A 19548-nucleotide genomic window follows, 5' to 3' on the forward strand; every position below is an offset into this window, starting at 1 on the left:
AGCATTCCTTCTTTTTATATCCAGACGTGCACAAGAATTGAAGGGTTATGCCCAATTTTCAAAACACCATAAAAGGATGAACGTGTAAAGTCGTTTTCCGTTGTGGACAAGAAATGATAGACCGGATGATACAGAGTCCGCAAGTTTGTTCTGATGAATTTCAGCATGGTATTCTAAAGTGACTATAAGATTTAGAAAAGTCAAAATAACACATTCATGATATGACTTGAACAATGCAATTTATTAGGATGTTATTAATTTTAATGACACATTTCAAGTGTTTCCCTTTGTATCTCATGGTTCATTGCGACAGGATTGTAAATGACAAGTTTGCTTTGACAAGTTTAGCAGCACTGTAAAATGATATTAGAGCAGAAAAAATTTAATGTTTTGTAGGCACAGCATCAACGACCAATACATAGTGAAAAGGTGTGCCATTTCTGTTTGAATCATCATTGGTCCATACTTTTTCAAAACGAAAATGAGGTAGTTACTACAGTGAAGGTGAAAGGTATTGGCAAATGTTGCAAACTTCTGGGATGCTATTCATAGACATTTCGCTAGCCCGCGATACGAGCGTGCTAAACTAGCCCCGGCTATCGACTGGTTACTTGTACAGGATTCATATTATATCATATCGCTAACACTGTAGTAACTACCTCATTTTATGAATACGAAAAACATTAGTTCGCTGATCATCCACCGGAAGCCCGCGCTAAGAATGTCTATGAATACGGCCCTTAGAGATGCAATAAACAGGAACTGTATTTGGTCTCAACAAGACGAGACTACGGCCCATACTGCCAGAGATACTGAGGTTGAGAAATCTTTTCCTTGGAAGTTCAATATCTCGGTTTGGAGTTAACTGGCCGGCTCGATCCCCAGACCTTACACCTTCTGATTTTCTTTCTGTGGGGATATCTAAACAAAGGGCGTTTCAAACCAGACCACACTGTATGCGAGATATGAAGAAGAAGGTATACACAAAAATCCCAGGTTTATTGCATCGTATCATGAACAATTTCAGGGCAATATTTCAACAAGCCATAATATACCGAAGAGGTCATTTGAAATCTCCCTATGACCAGGTCCCTATAAGTACCATAAATGAAACAGTAGAATTTCTATTAAAGAGGAAAATATTTCTCCAGTGAAATTAAGTACACTCAGAGACAAAAAATCATGGACATCTTATTTTTTTATAATTAATTAATTCATTCGTAATGTTCTGCCCAAAGGTAGGTCGTTCACTGCAAATCCAGCTTTATCCAATCTTTCCTATTTTCTGCTTTCCTCTGTGTCTCCATGTATGTCGTCTATTATCTGATATCTTCTTCTGCCCCAAACTCTTCTCCCGTTCACCATTCGTTCCAGTGCATCCTTCAGTAGGCAGTTTCTTCCCAGCCAGTGACCCAGCCAATTCCTTTCTTCCTTCCTGATCAGTTTCAGCATCATTCTTTCTTCACCCACTCTTTCCAACACAGCTTTATTTCTTATTCAGTCCGTCCACGTTACACGTTCCATCTTTCTCCATGCTTGTAGTCACTTTTCTTCACTTCGTCGTAATGACCATGCTTCTGTCCCACACAATGCTACACTCCACACAAAGCATTTGACTAGTCTCTTCCTTAGTTATTTTCCAGAGGTCCGCAGAAGATGCAAATTTTCGTAAATGTACGAATTCTAAATGAGGCAGTAGAGCAAGTGGACAGCTTCAAATACTTGGGGTGTACTACAGGAACATCATTTTATTTTTACTTCAATTTTTATTGTACCTGAGTTTTTGAATGTACTTCACTCCCACCCCTTCTACTAAGGAAGTTCCAACTCCACACAGAACCAAGACCGCAGATAGTAAGCAGTACTGAGTTACTGAGTATAGTACGTTCCAGAAATATGTTCGCGTTTTCCAGTGACGAAAGAGGTTTCAATATTGAATCATATTTTCGCACAGGTACTGTCCGTTTGCCTACGCCGCATCCCGATTTCCCCCACCTGCTTCTGCTCGCCCCTCTGTAATAGCTGGGCTGTCTTAGCTCTTTACTGAAAACATTAATTTCTCTTAGGAATTGGAAGTTTACGTAATATTATACAGCTGTTTAATTTAACTTAAATAAAAGGGCCTCGTTAAGTAATTAAATGTCACGTGATTTCCTCCCTTTCTACAATCCTGCGGCATAACCACTTGGACGGACAGTAGATAGCATGTCTGAGTAATTTTATATTTTCGGGTCGGGCAGAAGTGAAGATTGAATTTACAGTACGTAGAGTGGGTACAGAATTATTTCAACATGAGTTACTAGTACGAAGGACGAAACTGGCAATTGGCATTAGATGCAATAGTCTATAGTGCGATAATATGCACAAAAGAACTGAAGCCTGTATCGAAATGAACGGTCATCATTTTCAAAATTGTGTTTAAATATTCATATTATGATTATTTTTCAATTTAACTTCTTTCTCTATATTGTACGCTAATGTGCTGTAGACAGTATAATATACACTGCATAATGAATACGTTCTCATGGATAACTCACTTCGTGAGTAAAAACACTTATTCTTAATACAGTACTGTACTTTGATTGAAGAAAAACCTAATGAAAATTATCAAACTCAAAATCGCGATATTTCCTAGTTTACGTAAATGGATGAACTAATTTTCTTCCTTCCTATACCCAGTAGAGTGATTTGTGTTTTACGCCAGTATCATCGAACTTCAGTCTTGGAGGGGAGAGCAAGCGGTGTTTCCGGTTCTCTAAAGGTATAGACAGGTTAATATTAAAAATGTTAGTAAAAATAAAATGATGTCCCTCTATAAGCAGTAACATGAGCTGCTGCCAGGAAGTCAAAAGGAGGACAGCAATGGCAAAGTAAGCTTTTAATAGAAAAAGGAGCATCTTCTGCGAACCTCTGGAGAAAGAACTAAGGAAGAGACTAGTGGAATGATTTGTCTTTATATGGAGTGTGGCAATGCATGAGACAGAAACATGGACATTACGTCAAAGTAAAGAGAAACTACTACAAGCACTTGAAATGTGGATATGAAAAAGAATGGAGTGTGTGAAATATTCAGACAGAATAAAGAATAAAGATGCGCTAGAAAGAGTGGATGAAGAAAGACTAATGCTGAAAGTGATGAGGAAGAGAAAAAGGAATTGGTTGAGTCACTGGACGAGAAGGAACTGCCTACTGAAGGATGCACTGGAAGGAATAGTAAACGGGAAAAACGTTCGGGCAGGAGAAGATATCAGATGGTAGACGACATTAAGTATATGGATCATATGCGGAGACTAAGAAGGTGAAAAATAAGGATGATTGGAGAATGCTAGGTTTGAAATGAAAGACCTGCCCTTGCGCAGAAAACTGAGTGGAAAAAAATTCGAAACACAACCATTAGAGTCCACATCTGTGGAGTAACGGTCAGCGCGTCTGGCCTTGAAACCAGGTGGCCCGGGTTCGAATCCCGGTCGGGGCAAGTTACCTGGTTGAGGTTTTTTCTGGGGTTTTCCCAAAACCCAATACGAGCAAATGCTGGGTAACTTTCGGTGGTGGACCCCGGACTCATTTCACCGGCATTATCACCTTCATTTCATTCAGACGCTAAATAACCTGAGATGTTGATACAGCGTCGTAAAATAACCCAATAAAACAACCATTAAACAAGAAATGGGAGTTAATAGTACATTGTTAGATTTCGTTAGCTACAAGCAATTAGAATGGCATGGCCACGTACGTAGAATGCGAGAAACGAGATTGCCCAGGCAGATTTTGGAATGGATTCCGCCAGGGAAAGGAAAGAGGGAAAGACCAAGGAAAACCTGGATGGACGATATAAGAAGTGGAATGGAGGAGAGAGGGTTGGAAAAATGGGATTGGGTTGCAAGAGAAGAATGGCGCAAGAAGATAAGAATTTAAACACTTTGGATACAGGAAGATGTAGTTTACATTGTAACTATTATTATTATTATTATTATTATTATTATTATTATTATTATTATTATTATTACTATTGCTATTATTGTTATTATTATTGTTATTATTGTTATTATTATTGTTATTACTGTTATTACTGTTATTATTATTGTTATTATTATTATTATTGTTATTATTATTATTATTGTTATTATTATTATTATTATTATTATTATTATTATTATCATCTATACTAATAATAAATCTGTAGCCGAAATGTTTCTGGTAATTTTCTATTTTCCAAAAATAATTGGTCCTAACATATATAATTAACCAGCATGAAACCGAAAATCGCTTTTTTGAAATTTTTGTCTGTCTGTCTGTCTGTATGTTTGTTACCTTTTCACGCGATAATGGCTGAACGGATTTCGATGAAAATTGGAATATAAATTAAGTTCGTCGTAACTTATACTTTAGGCTATATGGCATTCAAAATAGATTATTTAAAAGGGAGGTTATAAGGGGGGTTATTAGGGTGCCTGAATTAAATAAATCGAAATATCTCGCTTATTATTGATTTTTATGAAAAATGTTAAATAACAAAACTTTCTTTAAAAATCATTTCCGATAAGTTTTAATCTTTAAAAAATTTTGATAGGCCTGATATTTAATGAGATAAATGAGTTTTAAAATTAAAATAACTGCCATCTAGAATTAAAAAATAAATGACTTCGTCTACAGTATAAGGGGCCTTGGACAGCAACAATCGAAAGCTATGAAAGATAGCCTACAGAGAATGTTTCTGTGTTTGTATGAAGTAATATCGGAAGCTAAATTAACCGATTTGTATAATTAATTATTATTTCATCATTGGAAAGTGCAGTTTCTCTAGATGGACATAATGCTATAATATTATTACAGTAACGTCTGATATAATATAATATAATTATAATATAATTTAAGTTATTTGAAGAGTTCAGAACCATAGTGGGCCAAGCGCCATTTAAGCTTACTGAATACATAATTCAATGGAAACCTATAACAAGTAAAATAAAATATACACATTAAATCTAAATGATGTCAATCTTCATTAAACTATGGTTGCATGTAATAAAAATTAAGAAACAGGTTAAAGGAATTGTCATTGCACCAAATGAGTGTCTCTGGACCAAAATGATCGCATTTTAATTATTTGGATGCAATTTAAATTAAGTAACATATTAAACGATTTATCCTCCTATCAAACAGGAATGTTCCCTGGATCAAACTTCCTATTTTAATTATGTAATTACTTTATATTTATTTCTAACAGGTGCAGCGGAGCGCACGGGTACGGCTAGTTTCGAATAAAATGCAAGAAAGTGCGCTAAAAATATCATACGCAATACACTCACCCCAGTACATGACATAACTCTTCACAGATACACATCATGCACATTGTGGTCCGTCGAAGTGGTGTGCAACTTGAAAATGGGTTACATTCCTGCCATCTATCAGCAGTATGCGAAACCCGAATCACGTAATTGAAGTGCATAGGCATTAGACACAGACAAACATACGAGAAACTATCGTTTGTAATAGACTAACACGTACAATAAGAAAGTATGTGTCACCTTGATGTCTAATTACTTTCATTACGAGTAATTTAGAATGCTATCTTAACATTTCATATGTTTCTAATTTCTATTTTTTTCTCTTTAAACTCCACTTCAGTAATTTTGTGCAATCAGAATGATCTGGCATAAATATTGTCCACATTACACAGCAGATTCTCGTGCCGTTCTATAAATACGATCTGATAGCGCACATCAATAGTCAGTATCAGCTGGAACAGCAAACAGGCGCGCTGCAACGAGGTGAGTATTCGTAACTACAGAGAAATATTATAAACACTGTAGTTTCGCTTTTCGGGTTCGTATTGGATATTCGTAAGTAAAACGACTTCAGATTTCTCTGAGTTTCCTATTGCACCTATGAGTAGCATTTATATGAAAAATGCATTAAAAGTGTACTAATGACAGAATCTCACTATGAAATGTTATTTCATAATATTCGCACAGCCAGAATCGCCAGCAAAATGAAGGACTAACACCTCTCAATATCTCTTTCAATTCTAATTTCAAATATTCGTTGCAAATAATAACTATACGAACAGTTACACATATGGTAATATATTCAAAATTCATTACGTATATGTAAAGTTTTAAACAAAAAATATGACCGGCTCCATTCGTTAAATCCTCCTTTCAGATTATGGTTTATTCCTTGAGAGCTTAGGTTCACAAGTAAAAAAAAATCTTATTCACAACTCCGCTCTGTTTTTCCTTTGCTTTGTTTGTTTCTTGCTTTTTCTGTTTGTTTAAAGATCAAGTATTATAAATAATCTCTTACTTACTTACTTACTGGCTTTTAAGGAACCCGGAGGTACATTGCCGCCCTCACATAAGCCCGCCATTGGTCCCTATCCTGAGCAAGATTAATCCAGTCTCTATCATCATATCCCACCTTCCTCAAATCCATTTTAATATTATTTTCCCATCTACGTCTCGGCCTCCCTAAAGGTCTTTTTCCCTCCGGCCTCCCAACTAACACTCTATATGCATTTCTGGATTCTCCCATACGTGCTACATGCCCTGCCCATCTCAAACGTCTGGATTTAATGTTCCTAATTATGTCAGGTGAAGAAAACAATGCGTGCAGTTCTGCGTTGTGTAACTTTGTCCATTCTCCTGTAACTTCATCCCTCTTAGCCCCAAATATTTTCCTAAGAACCTTATTCTCAAACACCCTTAACCTATGTTCCTCTCTCAAAGTGAGAGTCCAAGTTTCACAACCATAAAGAACAACCGGTAATATAACTGTTTCATAAATTCTAACTTTCAGATTTTTTGACAGCAGACTGGATGATAAAAGCTTCTCAACCGAATAATAACAGACATTTTCCATATTTATTCTGTGTTTAAATTCCTCCCGAGTATCATTTATATTTGAAGAATCCACTACAAGAATGATGGATGTCCTTTGGAATACATTTTGCAGGAGAAGCGATTGAAAGTTTGAAATGCTTAGTGCTCAAAGCTTAACTGTGATTTTCCGATCATTACTGGACAATGACTATCAGTGTTAATGCCATATAACTCTCTATGTACATTCTATATGTCTTAAGCTATGCACTGACAGTCTTGGTTCATTTTCGACAAAAAAGTGACATCCATCATTCTTGCCGTGGACTCTTCATTTGTTACTGTTGCTCCAAGATATTTCAACTTCTCCACCTCTTCAAAAGATAAATTTCCAATTTTTATATTTCTATTTCGTACAATATTCTCGTCACGAGACATAATCATATACTTTGTCTTTTCGGGATTTACTTCCAAACCTATCTCTTTACTTGCTTCCAGTAAAATGACACATATGAGATATATATATATATATATATATATATATATATATTAAACATTTATTACGTACATGTAAAGTCTTATACAAAAAAAAAAAAATGACCGGCTCCATTCGTTAAATCCTCCTTTCAGATTATGGTTTATTCCGTGGGAGCTTACGTTCACACGTAAAAAAATTCTTATTCACAACTCTGCTCTGTTTTTCCTTTGCTTTGTTTGTTTGTTGCTTTTTCTGTTTGTTTAGAGATCAAGTATTATGAATAATCTATAATGAAGATATATTCAAGGAGTAAATTGGGTGCTAAATCAAAACATACTTTTTCTACTCATGTGAACCAAGCGCGCCTGATGTGGACTTAAGACAAATTCACACTAAAGAAGAGCGGTCATTTTTTTGTGTCTAAGACTGTACAAAATGATACAACTGCTAAATAGAGTTAGGGATCTGTTTGTAATGAAAATCCTAACCGTGAACCTTGAAGAAAATAAGAGTTTTCTCATTATGTTTTAGTGAATTGTAAATTATATCATTTTGCTAATGTCCTGTAAATGACACTAGACTTTAAATACAAAGCAGAATATTATTATTCTAATAAAGAACGAGAGACCCTGAAATGTATCAGAAAGCACGTATGTAGGTGACATAGAGTTTCTTTTTTTATTTGCCTCAAGTCTATAATTGAAAATTAGGCCAGAGTGTTAGCAATACTGATATTTATTTAATGTCCATTAGCAAATAAATTGCAATGACATTGTCACTTATCTATAAATTAACACCAAAAACATGTAAAAGGAGTCTTAAATTACTCAGCAATATTATAAAATGCTTAATTATCAATTATTCAACCAATTATATATAATTTTCTTTAAAATTCTGTCTTTTCAAACTTGTTACATGAACTGGAAGATGATCAAATTGATCATTGTAGCTATTTATTCTACAATCAAAATCCTACTCAACTTGCTTTCCATTTTTAATCTACTATTCCGCCTACAATTTCGCTACACGAGAAGGTGAAATGAATCGTTTGTAGTTACGCCAAATCTTACAAGTATTATAGTTCTTACACACTGGAATCTCATTCTCGTTAGTGCTATAGACCGGAAATTACGTCATAACTGATCCAGAACGTCACCGAATTAATACTTTATATTATTTCAATTATTCATGTTATAAAATTGATTCAGATACATTTTCAGAGATAAGATATAAGAATACTAGTGGCTTGTGCAGCAAATGCTGCGAACTAAGTTCATTAGACGTTCAAATAAACATTTTTCAGATTTGTTTTCAGTGAAGGATACCAGACATTCTGAAAGTTATTTGCTTCCATAATAATGAAAGATACTCTCTCTCGAGCCAATACTGAAGAGAACCACGCATATAAATATCTACACCACACCGTCATTAAATATATGAAAAAGACCCAACCCCACTTGATTAATAACTGTACAAATATTTGATTTTTAATAATATTATTATCTTACGTAAGTTTTATAGCTTTCAGTAACATATACTACTGGGTGTTCAGTTCAAAATGTGTCATGGCTCGCTGTATGCCGTCATGTGGCTAGCCGATGAGCCTAGAGAATTCAATCTCCCTACACTTCCGCAGAGGTGTATAACCTAAGAGGCAGAAAAGTTGCCTAACAAGTACGGCGTTCATTCTGAAGAGTACGTACCGATACGTACGGTAACGCCGGTAGTGGCAGGAATATGAACTGTTTGGAAATACGTACTGTCGGGATATGGGGAGAGGGTTAAGACGATTACTTACGTATTTGTTGACATTAACTTCGACGGTCAACATGGACACGAAGCATTTGATTTGTGTTGTGGAATGTTACCGTACGCAACCGATGATAACAAATACCCTGCGTACGACTTGCCGGCGCAAAACACAGTTCGAAAGAGGTTATGGTAGCACACAGACCGTACAGACCGCCATCTGTTGCTACGACGTTCAAGTTATACCGTACACGTTCTCAAGTTCAGATTGAAGAACGCCTTAAATAATAGGCAACTTCTCTAACATATAAGCTGAAACTCGCTTCAAATCGTTGACCCAACAACAGTGACGTCATGACACACTTTGAAATGAACACCCAGTATATATACTATATAGCCGCCACTCAGTAAAATAAAGAAATCAAATTCTAATTTAAGTTATTATCTACATCTACTTATATAACCCTAAAACGTTTCACTTCCATATCATCAATATAGCATTAATATGTATAATTAATGAAAAATAGTACATCATGGCATTAACTACAATAATATTTCATTTCTAATAGTAATAATGTCATCAAACCACCTCAAGTTTTGTAGTTTCTAATATCCAATACACAGCTGTACCCAGAAAATTACACACCACAGAATCGAACCTGTAAATTATTTTTAGTAAGTTAAGTTTTTAATAGCTAACCAATTTAATTTGAGTTCTAAATATGCTAGCATTCTTGCAGATCATGGCCTTCGTGTAATATTGTTTACTATAGTGTGTGTTTTGTTTTAGTCTGAAATGTAATTAGCTAGTTCTCAAAATTGACGACAGATGGATTTTGGAAAATAGGAAAATTATGTTGAAAAATTGACATTTCACTGAAAACTACTATTTTTCTGAAAAACGTTGATTTCCAAGCTTCAAAATGAGGGGTCATTTATTAAAATCCGTTCAGCCGTTTTCCCGTAATTTCCATTACCAGTTCAAATTATATATATATATATATATATATATATATATATATATATATATATAGATATTGGAAAAGAACTCATACATACTTATTGAGAAATATGGAAATTATGCTTTCCCACTGCATTTGCCATATATTCAATCACGTTAGTTATAAATTATTTTAATATCTGAATACAATTTCTTAAACTAGAGGCAGTGAATATTTATGATGCCAATTCTGAATTGAATACACTTTCTGGTTACTGAGAAAAAAAATAATTTTATTTTATAGTGCTCGGAAATGAATGTACAGTACACTATTAAAAGATTCCATGCCTCTCTGCATTCAGTTTTCAGTCACTGTTAAATAAGAAATGGAACGTTGGTCAGGACGCGTTGCCGTGGTGACGGGGGCCAGTGCCGGTATAGGAGCAGCCATCGCCCAGGAACTGGTCAAGAAAGGACTCAAAGTCGTCGGACTGGCGCGTAGAGTGGAGAGAGTACAGGTGAGAATTTCTTACAAGAATTACTGGACAATTTTGTTCTTCTGTTGAGATTGAGCTCAATATTAATACTAAGAATTCATTTAAGTGACATGCCAATGATTTCATTCAATAATTTTCCTAAAATCAATGCAAGGCCTTGTGTGTAGGCCTATAAGATGTCATATGTATAGACCAGACCAACGAGCACAGAATGCATAGAGTAGACATGAACAGCTTGGAGGTGAAGCCGCTTTTGTAGACCGTCGCCATTATGATGCTACCAAAACATTGGGCTCCCGGTTAGCACATGGGCAGTTGATTGTGATGTTGTATCGTTGTTTTAATTAATAAATGAAGTAATTTCAATATGCCTACATGTACTGCGTATGGCTGCACAAACAGGTTTTCAAAAAAATTCCTGGAATAACTTTTCACAGGTAAATATGCATGCGTGAAATGTACTTATTACCGGTAGATAATGAATGATTTAGCCTAGGTTAGTCGGTTAGATTCGTATTGTTCACGTATTTGTTTGATTAAGAGAAAGGATTAGTGTATTGATATTATTGTAATTAATTTTTATAATCACTAAATCAGACACGCTTTGTAAACTTAGCATTTACGAGCGAAGCTAACTTAACAACGCAAGTTGCAAGTTTGTGTCGCGTGCTATAGAAAATGGGTGTACCGAGGTTTCTCTTCAACCGAATGCACGTATTCGTTTGATGAAAAAGAAATAGTGTATTAATATTATTGTAATTAATTTTTATAATCACGAAATCAGACTTATGCTTTGCAGACTTAGTAGCTTCATTAACTCGGCCGTGAACTGACTTGACCCACTTGGTAATAAAACTTCACTTTTGTTCGCCGTTATAATCTAATTATATACTATAAACGAAGAGCCTATCAAATATTATATGGTTAAGAGCATTCCATTTTTTCTCTAAACAAAATCGGGACATCTATACGAAATACTGGCAAAAGGAAGAGAATGATAATTTGCGTTAAGAAGCAAGTTTCATTATTAAATCGAAGCAAATGGATCAACCTATAAAAGTAATTGTTATAGGGTAGCATTTTTATTGGACTAGTAGCAAAATAAGGTAAAACTGTTATCTTCCTTTTTTATCATTACTGTTTGTTTAACCTCCCAGATTATCTATTAAATACCATACTGCAATTTGAAGAGCTGCCAATTTAAATAACCTGTATATATGTGATTTATCGATGACAGTTTCGTAATTTTTGCTAAAAATACGTGCATAGCGATTCTGTATTACGAAACAAACAAGAAAGTGTGAGTCCTACAAGAAATTAGGGACATATGGAATTCTTATTATCATAAGATCTTCTATAACGTAATAGCTATTTTGCAATGTTTTGGTAGCAACAAGATGGCGTCAGGTCCATCAAATCGGCTTCACTCCGTCCAATGGTATTAAGATGCTAGTGTCTACTCTATTGTATTCTGTGCTCGTTGGACCAGACGTGGGCATTCAAAGAGATGCGCCGTACTATTCTGATTGCTGCAACACGCATCACCTGTTAACGTAATACTCAGCGGTGGATCGCGTGAAGTATTGAAACACGGAACGTTAAGTAATTAAGCAGGACAAGAAGATACACAGTTTTCTGAATGTTATTTTTATGAATAATGACAATAAAAGATAACAAATTTTCCAAAACGAATGCAAACTATTTTACAAAAAGCTGAAACGTAACTGTATTTCTAATTTAAACAATTACTGTACTTTTTTAGTAGGTTATTTTACGACGCTGTATCAACATCTCTGGTTATTTAGCGTCTGAATGAGATGAAGGTTGATAATGCCGGTGAAATGAGTCCGGAGTCCAGCACCGAAAGTTACCCAGCATTTGCTCATATTGGGTTGAGGGAAAACCCCGGAAAAAACCTCAACCAGGTAACTTGCCCCGACCGGGAATCGAACCCGGGCCACCTGGTTTCGTGGCCAGACGCGCTGACCGTTACTCCACAGACGTGGACACACAATTACTGTAAAAACCTTATAAAATTACATAAAACGTACAATTCTACAACAGTTAAAATGTAATGCCATAATCTGAACCTATTTGTTCTGAAAGGGCATCAATCACTAATTTGCATCACTAGAAAATAAAATTAAATAACTTAAGGAAAACAGATTCTTAACAAAATATCAAGCACATTACTAAGAAACAAAAAAAACAACAATTAGGCTATTTTTAAACCTATTACTGTAGTTCTTTGTTGTTGTCAATTTACGTCAATTAACTTATGCCCTTAAAAGAAGGGATTCGTTTATTCATCTTCGTCACGTAAATCAGCAAGTGTTTCAAAATTTGAAGTTATGTCAAACATTGCAATTGTGAGCTGATGGAATAAATTTTCGTTTGAAATGCGTGATTTTGATTTGGATTTTACAATGGCCAACTGAGAAAACAACTGTTCACAAGTGTAGGTTGAGCCAAACATAGAAGCAATTTTCATAACAAAACTCGAAGATGTGGATATTTTACTTTTGAACGTTGCTCTTCTTCACTGCCAGTAACATTTTGTAGTATAATAAGCACCTGACAATTTCCATTTCTTCGCAACAAAAGAATCCATTTTTCCATTCTTTGTGGACGTAATATTTTTCGACTTTTTTGCTTCAGGAGCTTCCTCAGAGAGCAAATTTTTTTTACTGAAATCCACCGCTGACTGCCAGTACCTCAACCGGTCTGACAAGTACCCCGGTATGGTGAACAGCTAGGGGTGTGGAGGGAGGGAGATCACGTAGTTGTGTTCGACTCCGTGCGACATGTACTACTGGTGCCCACGTCTGGTATAGAGCAATGAAATGAAACAACCGACAAATGATTCAGATTCAGTACAACAAGACCAGAAGCTAATCCAAATTATTTGAATCGAACTCTATACAGGATGTAAATGATATAAAATGCAATATATATTTTTATATGCACATTTTTTTAATTAACTAAAAATAATAAAAAAAAACAGTTGGCCTCGCTGTGAGAATTCCACACAAAAACTACACAGCCAATCATTCCATACAGCAATAAAAATTTCACACATTTTGTGGAATTCCACACAGTTTGGCAACATTGTGAAAAACAACCCAAGTTACCCACCACGTCAGCCTCAACGGGCGGTTGACCAAGCCGTCCGTTTCCTTCGTCGTCCCAAGAGAAGAGAGCTCTTAAAATCCGCCTTCGTAATCTAAGCCACCACCCTCAAACTAATGCAAGTGAAAAAAAAAAATAGATAATGATCAGAGGGTATCACACAGAAAATTAAGCGAGTATTTGATTAATACTATTATTCATTGAAAACTAATAGCCCGAGTCGATTAGTGACGGAACTTTAACAAGACTATTACACTTTTACTACGTCATACTACTTTTAACCAATAAAACGGTACGAAAGGACGTCCTTCAAGCAATAATGGCTGCTTATCGCAGAATTTTATCACTTCTCTAGCATTCATTTTTATCGCTTCCATACCACTTATTTGTTTTCATCACTTCCCTAGCATTTGTTTCTTTGTTTGCCAACATTTAAAATTAGTAAATATAATAAAATAAGTATATATAAATTTCAATCATAAGACACATCTGTTTTGCAAATGTTTATTTGCTATATGAATATGGAATATATTAATGTTTTCGCCTTATTGGGCATCATCAGATGAATATTTTAGATCTAAATGATCAATAATAACCACTATTTGTATCAATGTCAGATAACATTCAGTTCACAAGCGAACATATACTACACGATTGAAATTCTACATGTATAATTACAACCAATCGACAACATAAGAGCCATCAGTCACAACACAACATCAATATTGTATATAGTACCTTAAGATATTCTTCGAACAATGTGAATTTTAATTAATTTTTAAGCTAATAGGCTATATTCATTTTATTCATAATATTTTAACATCATTGATAAATCGTATAATTCCAATTGATTAATTTGTATTCATACTGTAACATGAGTTATATGTATACACAATCAATTTCAATTTCAATTTCAAAAGTTTGCATCACATTGAAATTAATTATCCTTTATTTATACTTTTATACATAAAGCTCATGAAGATCCAACACCATGTATAATACATTGCTCATTTGTTATTTGCTCAATTTGATCAAGGTTCAGATTACGTATTTTATTATATCTGATGATGCCCAATAAGGCGAAAACGTTAATATATTCCATATTCATACAGCAAATAAACATTTGCAAACAGATGTGTCTTATGATTGAAATTTATATATACTTATTTTATTATATTACTAGGCATATCTGAAAATATAAAAATGAATTGTAAATTTAAAATTAGGCCTACAAATTTTTTACCGTATTATAAAACATGTTTTGCGGTCGTCATTTGTTTTCCTCATAGATAGTTGCTGAAAATGGCTACATTCAAACGTTTTGGAAAAGCTACCATTAGTGAAATAGAATTTTAGTAAGTCAATTATTATTTTATTGTATTAGAGTACTTTATTTCTTCTAATCTTTATATACTTTCTTCTAATCGTGTAATAGTAAATAAATCTCACTCGAGTTTTGATTTTCTGCAGATAAATCAAAATATCTAGTGAGATTACTGTTGATTATAACACTTTTACTACGTCACACTACTTTTGACCAAAAAACGGTACGAAAGGACGTCTTTCAACTAATCATGTCTGCTTATCGCACAATTTTATCGCATCCCTAGCATTTGTTTAATTTTATCGCGTCCCTAGCATTTGTTTATTTTTATCACTACCCTAGCATTTGTTTCTTTGTTTGCCAACATTTCAAACTGCACTGGTCTGGACGTCAAAAAAACAGAAAATTACAAACCACTCCAGTCGATGCACACCACTTTCAAATATGACTCACATTGGCATTCAAGAACAAGAATTAATAAAGATCACTGGTCATATATGAAGAGCACCATTCGTAAATCCTGAATCAGTTGAGGGATACACCATGTACATCAACGAGTTCACTTCTTTTACGCACACGTCCAATATAACATGAACTGAACCACCAACCACTAAAACATTCAAATTTAAAAATTGTACTTTCAATAATTGTTTCTTTTAAAATTATTCGTGTTTATTTTTTATTTCATCATCGTTAATTAAAACATTTCTTGTTTATTTCATCATCCCTAATTAAAACTTTTCTAACACTTGTTTATATTATTTAGGTTATGTTTGTTATAGCTTCTTCTATATGATATTATGGATAGTCACGTATCAGAGATTGTTTAATACTAAGATTTGTTGAAAATCATCTGTCAAGTGATGTTGATTACTGGGATCCGGATGATTGAAGTCGAATGCAAATGGTTTAATAAAAATGAAACTGAATCAACAAAGCCTTCTTGACTAGTAACCGTCCACAAAGTTCAATGAAGATTCCATAGTTGGCACAACTGATACCGGTAACAAGAAAACATAATCATAAAACACTACTGCCATCTAGCGTAATGTTGAGATGGTAAAATAATACATTTGAAGACAGTTGTATTTTCGTAAGCCAATTAATATTTTATTGTGTTGGAGTACTTTGTTACTTCTAATCTTTATATACTTTCTTCTAATCATGTAATAGTCAATTAAATCCCACTCGAGTTTTGATTTTCTCTAGATAAATCAAAACCTCTAGTGAGATTACTGTTGATAAAACGCCAATGTAATCACTATGCCATTAACTTCAACTGGTCTTCAATAGGCGTATATATATGCAATAGAACAATTATTGTGTGGCTTACATACATTTTTTTGTTTAGTCCATCTCTTTTCCAAATTGTAAATAATTTGTAATGGTATTTTTAATAGTTAGAGCCCTATTACATTCTAGTCCCTGTACACGAGACTGAATTAATCTTGCTCAGGATAGGGACCAATGGCGGGCTTATGTGAGGGCGGCAATGAACCTCCGGGTTCCTTAAAAGCCAGTAAGTAAGTAAGTAAGTAGGTAAGTAAGTAAGTAAGTAAGTACACCAGTTTCTCATTTGTACTTCGCTTTGTAAACAAAATATCCATGATTTCTCAGAAATTGGTATATGAACTTAAAGGGGGAAAAAAACCCTATCCAGCGAGTAAGAATACTGACAAAACATGAACTTCGATGATAATGTCCCTATACAAATCTGTATATATATATATATATATATATATATATATATATATATATATAATTTGAACCGGTAATGGAAATTACGGGAAAACGGCTGAACGGATTTTAATAAATGAACCCTTGTTTTCAAGCTTGGAAACCAACATTTTTCAGAAAAATAGTAGTTTTCAGTGAAATGTAAATTTTCTTACATCATTTTCCTATTTTCCAAAATCCATCTTTCGTCAGTTTTGAGAACTAATTAATTCATTTCAAAATAAAACAAAACACACACTGCAATAAACAATAGACTATTACACGAAGGCTATGACCTGCAGGATTGCTGACATAAAGTTCAGATGGATCAGATTTTTCACTTCATAATGTCAATATGTCGATCTTCATTTGTGTAATTTTTTGATAACGAATTTACAGGTGTGATTCTGTGATGTGTAATTTTCTGAGTACAGCTGTGAATTGGATTTAAAAAAATACAAAACTTGAGGCGGTTTGAAGACATTATTACTTTTACAAATTATTATAGTTAATGCCATGATGTGATTATTTTTCGTTAATTATACATATTAATGTTATATTGATGATATGAAAGAGAAACTTTTGGAGAGAAATATCCTAAATTAGATCTTCATTTCTATAATTTACTAAGTGGCGACTATATACTTAATGGCGGTGTGATGTAGATATTTATATGCGTCATTCTATTCAGTATTGGCTCGAGAGAGCGCAAAAATTACAGTTCCTAAGGGAATGCCTCAAGGTATTACTTACTGATAAAATAAGAGGCCTACAAAATGTTGTAGTCTCCTGATCATTTCAGCAAGATCTCTTAGCAGGATAAAATGATTTTACCCTCTACAATTCAAGCTGTCCATGCAGCAGCTATACCAAGATGCCATGTCTATTTTTCGAAAGCATAGCAAACCTGACTTATTTCTTCTTTCACCTACAATCCACAATGACCTGAAATAACTAGTTCTTTACTCCCACATGAAAAACCCACTGATCTTCCTGTCATTGTTACTTGCGTTTTCGCGTTGAAACTGAAAAATTGAAGGTGGATATGTTCAAGAAAAAGCATTTGACATAAAAAAAACCCATTCAGAGGGAGTATGTTTCATTAGTATGGAAGCAAATAACTTTCAGAATGTCTGGTACTCTTCATTGAAAATAAATCTGAAAAAAAATTATTTGAACGTCTAATGAACTTAGTTTGCAGCATTTGCTGCACAAGCCATTAGTGTTCCTCCAATTCTAATAATCGTATACGAGCTATAGTGAAACCACTATTTCTTTTCATGTGACTAATTAGTGTGCTGATAGAAAAATATACATCACATTTTTGGAGAAAAATGTGACATTGTGAAGACGGAGACACGAAATTGTAATGAGAAATAAATAAACATTTATTGTTCACAGAAAAAACATCCCCCAGCACTTTTCTCTACCACTATACAGGGTGTTTCAAAAATACGGGGCATAATTTCAGGTATGTATTTCCCACATGTAGACAATCAAAATAGTTCATTACAACATGTGTCCGGAAATGCTTTATTTTCGAGTTATGGCCTTCACAACATTGAAATTCACCGGAACGTTTTTCTTTCCGCAGGTCGTTGCCGTCAAAGGAGACATTAAGAGGGCACTCTGACAGTTCATTCCGAGGCGAAGGTTACATTCAGTGTTGTGTAGGCGTTAGACTGTGCGACATGTATTCAAATCAAGAGCTGGCAGAGATACACTTCATGTACGATAAGGCGAACGGCAATGCTGCGCTGGCTCGTCGTTTGTACCAGGAGAGGTACCCACAGCGACAATGTCCAGATCGGAAGACATTTGTACGTCTCCATTACCGTCTGTGCGAGTATGGAAAATTTAACTCTCCTGGTTTGGGAAGGGGACGACCAAGATCTACAACTCCAGAAGTACAGGAGGAGATTCTGGAGGCTGTGAACATGACTCCTTCTATCAGCACACAAAGGGTAGCGTTGCAAGTCAATGTTCCTCATACGACTGTCTGGAGACTGTTGAAAGAGTATCAATTGTATCCTTATCATTTGCAACGTGTAGAGGCCCTGTCACCAGCAGCTTACCCTGCACGAGTTAGGTTCTGTCAGTGGTTTGGGATCGCAGGTCAATGAGACATCGATGTGAGGTCTGTATTTAAGCAGGAGGTGGACATTTTAAACATCTTCTGTAATGACGACGACCTGCGGAAAGAAAAACGTTCCGGTGAATTTCATTGTTGTGAAGGCCATAACTCGGAAATGAAGCATTTCCGGACACATGTTGTAATGAACTATTTTGATTGTCTACATGTGGGAAATACATACCTGAAATTATACGTATTTTTTAAACACCCTGTATATAGGAAAATGACACCAGGAAAGTAATCGTTCGCAGAACAAATATCTAATTTCACAGATGCTTTTCACAGGAGTTGGAGAAGTCTTTGAAGTCAGCCCCAGGGAAGCTGTACTCCCGTAAGTGTGACGTCACCAAAGAGGAGGAAGTGAAGGAAGCATTCAAGTGGGTGAAGGATAACCTCGGAGGAACCGACATCCTAATCAACAATGCCGGAGTTGCTTCTTTGAACTCGTTGTCAGGTATTAGCACAATACGAAAAGAACATGATTATTACACAATTATAATTATGAATTATTACCATTATTAGATATAACTAATCACCACAATAGATTGATCTAAATTAATAATGAACACGATAAGAATGTAATAGTAATTATCTTAAGTCTTAATTTTATTACCACGCTTTTGCACTCTAGCAGTCAGGTAATAAGTCCCGACGCTGTTATTAGAGATGGGTAAAAAATAACACAACAGTTATTTTGGAACTGTTCCGGTCTCGGAACCAGTGGCGAAGCTACGTGGAGGCAATTGAGGCAATGCCTACCCAGAAA

General features: G+C 34.8%; 1 protein-coding gene across 2 annotated transcripts in view; it reads left to right on the forward strand.

Moving 5' to 3' along the window:
• LOC138700948 (farnesol dehydrogenase-like) overlaps nt 1-19548 on the forward strand; it is a 53513-nt gene that overhangs the window by 22020 nt on the left and 11945 nt on the right. Inside the window, exons 1-3 of one of the 2 annotated variants that reach the window (XM_069827395.1) lie at nt 5704-5768; nt 10345-10500; nt 19068-19236. In XM_069827395.1, coding sequence (XP_069683496.1) covers nt 10369-10500; nt 19068-19236 — 301 coding nt within the window. In that variant the 5' untranslated portion in view covers nt 5704-5768; nt 10345-10368. Of the gene's footprint in view, nt 1-5703; nt 5769-10344; nt 10501-19067; nt 19237-19548 lie in introns of those variants that run through there. The other variant, XM_069827396.1, reaches the window with a different exon arrangement.

The sequence above is a fragment of the Periplaneta americana genome, chromosome 6 (assembly GCF_040183065.1).
Source record: "Periplaneta americana isolate PAMFEO1 chromosome 6, P.americana_PAMFEO1_priV1, whole genome shotgun sequence".
Taxonomy (NCBI): domain Eukaryota; kingdom Metazoa; phylum Arthropoda; class Insecta; order Blattodea; family Blattidae; genus Periplaneta; species Periplaneta americana.